Source organism: Littorina saxatilis, linkage group LG12 (genome assembly GCF_037325665.1).
Source record: "Littorina saxatilis isolate snail1 linkage group LG12, US_GU_Lsax_2.0, whole genome shotgun sequence".
Taxonomy (NCBI): Eukaryota; Metazoa; Mollusca; class Gastropoda; order Littorinimorpha; family Littorinidae; genus Littorina; species Littorina saxatilis.
Window position 1 is genome coordinate 80674304 of NC_090256.1, and position 5208 is coordinate 80679511.

The 5208-nt window shown below is 43.3% G+C and overlaps 1 protein-coding gene across 2 annotated transcripts in view; it reads left to right on the forward strand.

The window, feature by feature from the left end:
- LOC138982897 (cyclic nucleotide-binding domain-containing protein 2-like) overlaps window positions 1–5208 on the forward strand; it is a 24332-nt gene extending 19124 nt beyond the window's left edge. For both annotated transcript variants that reach the window (XM_070356292.1, XM_070356293.1), the window contains exons 13-16: window positions 821–1003; window positions 2775–2972; window positions 3253–3312; window positions 4243–5208. In XM_070356292.1, coding sequence (XP_070212393.1) covers window positions 821–1003; window positions 2775–2972; window positions 3253–3312; window positions 4243–4446 — 645 coding nt within the window. In that variant the 3' untranslated portion in view covers window positions 4447–5208. The remainder of the gene's footprint in view (window positions 1–820; window positions 1004–2774; window positions 2973–3252; window positions 3313–4242) is intronic.

Below are 5208 nucleotides of genomic sequence, written 5' to 3' on the forward strand. Positions count from 1 at the left end.
TTCGTGGTCGGCTGGGCGTTAAGCTAACAAACAAACAAACAAACAAACGAGCACTCGTCCACTTCTAAATTCATCTACGCCGACAGGCCAAAAGAAACGTATTTGGTTTAATCAATGGTTTATCCATCGTTATGTATTTAAATTGCTTTGAAATCTGGTATGCGACAAACGAGCACAACAAGTTAAAATTATTTGTTTATTGACAACATTTTGAAGCAAGAAACGTATTAAATTCTTGACTGTTTCTCTCGAATTTACTGCTGAGAGTTGTTTGTGAAATTCCTTCACAGCATTTATCGAAATGGTTCCTGTAAGTTGCTTGGTGTACAACATTATGTTATTGTATTTACGATTGATGAATTAGACGTCAATATTTTTCAACAACAAAATCGTTTGCAATTAGAAAACACAATCTTGCACAGTGAATTTTAGACATGAATGGTTTATTCCACACAGATTATATTTTTTGGGGTACAACTTTGATCATCATTTCCGACAATATCGACAGACAAAATCAACAAAGTGTATTTTTTGTATGCATCTCCATCTGTCTGTCTCGCACTGTGTCTAGACTTGTGACTATCTTCCAAGGTATTCTTGTCGCTGTGAAAATGTGTTTTGGGGTGTTTTTGTGTGTGTGTTAGGTTTTCTACGACAGATATGTAGTGCGTATGGTGTTGGTGTTGGTGTGTCTAGTTGATATCACCATCATCGTCGTCATCATTCAGTTGAAAAACTTTTTCCAAGAAATAGAGCTCAGCACAGTAGAACGACCATTCGCTCTATATTCCGAGCGTGCAAGTTGTAGAGTTACTTGCAGGAAGACTATTTCCACCTGTGGGGGTTGGCTGGCACAGGGAGGAACAGCACACAGTCCTCTCGATCCTCCCCAAAGACTCCCATCGGCGGCACATCGGCGACCCCAAAGGCGACATCTCTCAACAACAAAAGATATTCCAAAGAAAGCTATAGCGATAAACCTCTGACGGGGCGGCCTCATTTTGTAAGTTTGTGTGTGTAACTGGTTTCTTGTTTCTTTTGCTGTGCGATAGTTATTTTGTTTTCTAAATAGATTTTGGTTAATATTTTGTGTTATTTGTTTAAACAAATTATGTTACAAGTATTATCATGTATCATTATAGAGTCTGTTTCTTTACGCGTGTAAAAGTTCCCAAGAGGCGCCTATTCTGATTTGTTTGGTCGATTTTGTAATTGGTACCTGACGTTTTTGTCAGGTCGATTTTGGGGGTACCCTTTCTTCGGCGTCGGTCACGTGATACCTATAACAGAAATATTTGATCCAAAAAGTGTGGCAGATAGCCAAATTGAGGGCCGTTAATGGCATAGAAAGTGTGAATGAAATGACACGGGAATGAATGTTTTAGTTGGGGCACGAAAATGGGTGCAATAATGTTTTTGCACAGTTTATATTGGGATTTGTGTTGCTGACCAAAAACACATGCTACTATTTTCGTAATTTATTTTGTAAATTGAATTGATTGTTGAGTAGATTATGTGTGTAACGGTATACTCGTTGCTTTCAATTATATCTGTTTGTGTATTGGCTGCATCTCTATTATATCTTACAAAGTGTATAACACGCATTCAGTTGGTCTTGTGTACCCTTATTAATGCTGATGGGGCTATGTCGACCAAAAGAGTGTGATTCCCTGTAGGTGGAGTTCCTGGAGGGGGATTCCCTGTATACAGGGAATCCCACAGGGTGGAGTTTTTCAATAAAACTTGCAAACCATATATACTCGAATTTCTAAGAAATATCAAAAAAGATTGAAAAACATCAAATTCTACCGATGTCGCCATCACATGACTTTCAGCGATATCAGCGACACGCTACAGGAACTAAATCCTGTGGTATTCCCTGTATACAGGGAATCCCCCTCCAGGAACTCCACCTACAGGGAATCCCACTCTTTTGGTCGACATAGATCCCATCAGCCTTATTAATGACTAATTTAAATAAAAAAGAAAACACACCAGTACCAATTATTAATTAATTATTAATGACGTCAATAATTATATGAATTAGTTGTGAGCAGATATAATGCTCGTGATAAAGTCTGTTTCGGTTTGACTATGAGTGTTCACGACCTTACCCACATCCAAAAAAGAATTAGTCAGTGTAATATGAGTGTAATGATGGTGTGAATATCTGTACCAAGATTTACAAGTTGACTCTTTAGAACCGTACTGTTCATTCTGCGTATACATATTGAGCTGCCTTCCTATACCGCTAAATTGGGCGCCAAAAATTGGGCACCAATCGTCATTAGCTTCACCATCAAATCTGCAGACAGACGAACAGAAACTAAGACAGACACGAAGACAAAACGACCAACTCACAAACATACCTACGCAATTAACCAACTAACCACAGACACAGACACAAACAGACTGGCACGAACGCACGCGCGTGCAAACACACACGACATGCACGTACGCATGCACGCACGCACACACATGCTTAAACACATGCATAAACACAAACACGCACACACACACGCGCGCATGCACACATACACAGAGAAGCTTCTGCGATGACTGCTCGATAACTGCCCCGTAGCAAAATCAGCTAGTCATGTCACACAATTAATCAACAACAACAACAACAGCAAAATCAGCTAGTCATGCCACAATAAATCAACAACAACACATTAGTTTTAGTTTGTTGACACACTGCAACAGAACTTTATTTCAGAAAGTACCATAACTTAAATATGCACATTTTCACAACAAAACGTTTTCATCTGTATCAGGAGTTAAAAACGCCGGCAGCTTCAAGTCCCAGAGTTTCACCGCTGAGACTGAGCGGTCCCCGGAAACAACGCCCCTCCTCCGACTCCCCCACCGGAAGCAAACCTCGATCTGTACCCGGAAGTGACGTCCCGCGACCCCCAGGAACCCCACCTCCTGTTTTCGTGCGCGTGTCCACTCAGAAACCTCGGGACATTTTTGTAAGTGTGCAAGACAAGCGTGAAGCTATAACACGCTAAACTAGCTGTTGTTATACCCAACAGTTTAGTTTCATGCGTGTGAGCGTGCATGCGCGCGTGTGTATCGGTGTGTGTGTGTGTGTGTGTGTGTGTGTGTGTGTGATGGTAGCTAGAGACAAGACTGTGTTGTTAGACAGGTTTGCAGGCGTGTACGTACTATCATTGTCAGTTTAGAGGTCCATAATCGTTTTCTCATTATTCCTTTTTGAATGACATTTGACCTTTTTCTTCTTTCTGGCAGGGTCTAGAGCAGATCCGTTTTCATGGTAACCTGGACGCCCAACAAACGTCTGTCAGTCTGGTACGTTAGCCTTTTGATTATTATTATTTTCACAGTCCATTTATTTCAATTAGTAACCAACATAGTAACATGTCTAAAAAGTCTGACATGAATTCTGAAATTGTGTTCCTAGTTTTATTCTTACACCCACGCAACTGTATGTCCCCGTTTCCATCACAGACAGACAGACAGACAGACAGATAGACAGACAGATGCGCACACACCTCAAACCAAGTTGTTACATAACTTGAGAACCTTTAGGCAAAGACAGCGAGGGAGAGGATTGGGCACCGCCCTCCTAAAGCTGGCCCGAGACTAGTAGTTTAGATATCGAACATCTCGCTCCCCTACGAACAAAAATGGTTATGGGACTACCTACCTTCACCTTTTGTAAGAACCTTGACGTCCTATTCCTAAGGCTGAGAGGGTCAATCATCATTGCGGCCTGTACCCTATACATTGCAAACCGACCCTACGGTCTTGTTATCCCTACGTTGCAAACTGAGCCTACGGTCTTGTTATCCCTACGTTGCAAACTGAGCCTACGGTCTTGTTATCCCTACGTTGCAAACTGAGCCTACGGTCTTGTTATCCCTACGTTGCAAACTGAGCCTACGGTCTTGTTATCCCTACGTTGCAAACTGAGCCTACGGTCTTGTTATCCCTACGTTGCAAACTGAGCCTACGGTCTTGTTATCCCTACGTTGCAAACCGAGCCTACGGTCTTGTTATCCCTACGTTGCAAACCGAGCCTACGGTCTTGTTATCCCTACGTTGCAAACCGACCCTACGGTCTTATTATCCCTACGTTGCAAACTGAGCCTACGGTCTTGTTATCCCTACGTTGCAAACCGACCCTACGGTCTTGTTATCCCTACGTTGCAAACCGAGCCTACGGTCTTGTTATCCCTACGTTGCAAACTGAGCATACGTCTTTGTTATCCCTTGCAGGTGAGCCGAGGCGCTGAGTGCATCATGCTGTCCAAGGATTTCTTCAGGCGCCACGCCAACGAGATGGTGAAGAAGAACCTGCAGGAGCTGGTGAGACCCTACCCTGACGAGGACACCTTCCAGGACTCGCTGCAGACCAAGGCCGACTGGGACCTCTTCAAGCACACGCTCATTGAGGACATTACGTCACCGCCCGTCATATGACGTCAGAGCTGCAGTGTTCATTGACGTGCTCATCGAGGACATTACGTCACCGTCCGTCATATGACGCCAGAGCTGCGGTGTTCATACGTCAGAGCTGCAGTGGTCATTGACGTGTTCACTGAAGACATAAGGGAGGTTTAGAAACTGCGTCCCTATCAGCTACGTCACCTACCAGGACACCTATCTCACATGCGGGTCGCGCCGGCGTGTGGTGATTAGGTACGTGTTCACGTAACAAACCCTTCCATACGTCAGCGCAACGTATGTCAGATTTTATCAAGTCCAACCATCCGAGAAGGGTGTAAGGATGCTCAATATTTTCTGGAATCTTTCCTTCACGCTTCAGTCCATATTTCATACTTCTGGTTTGTATACATCGTAGTCGCCGATGTGTCAAGAGCATGACCCCACGAACGACAAGGCGCTGAGACTTACGTCGCGTATCCTTCTGTGGGCCTATTCAGTGTGCTCGCCTCGATTCACTTCGAAAAGCAGACACAGAAAGCAAAATACCGCTCGTTCAAATATATACTGTTAAAAAAAAGAAACGCATAGCTTGTAATATTTGGTTAATTTAGTTATATGGCTACAAGGATATCCACCAAACTGCAGAAAATGTTTATCTGGTCGTCGACCTTTCGTCCATTGCCACAAGTGAGCTCTGCACGTGACGCATGCGTTATCAGTGGCTACAATGTCAAAATTGCTCATTTGGCATGACCACTCGTCATGCTTCAGTGTAATCTCGTGAAACTCGGGGAA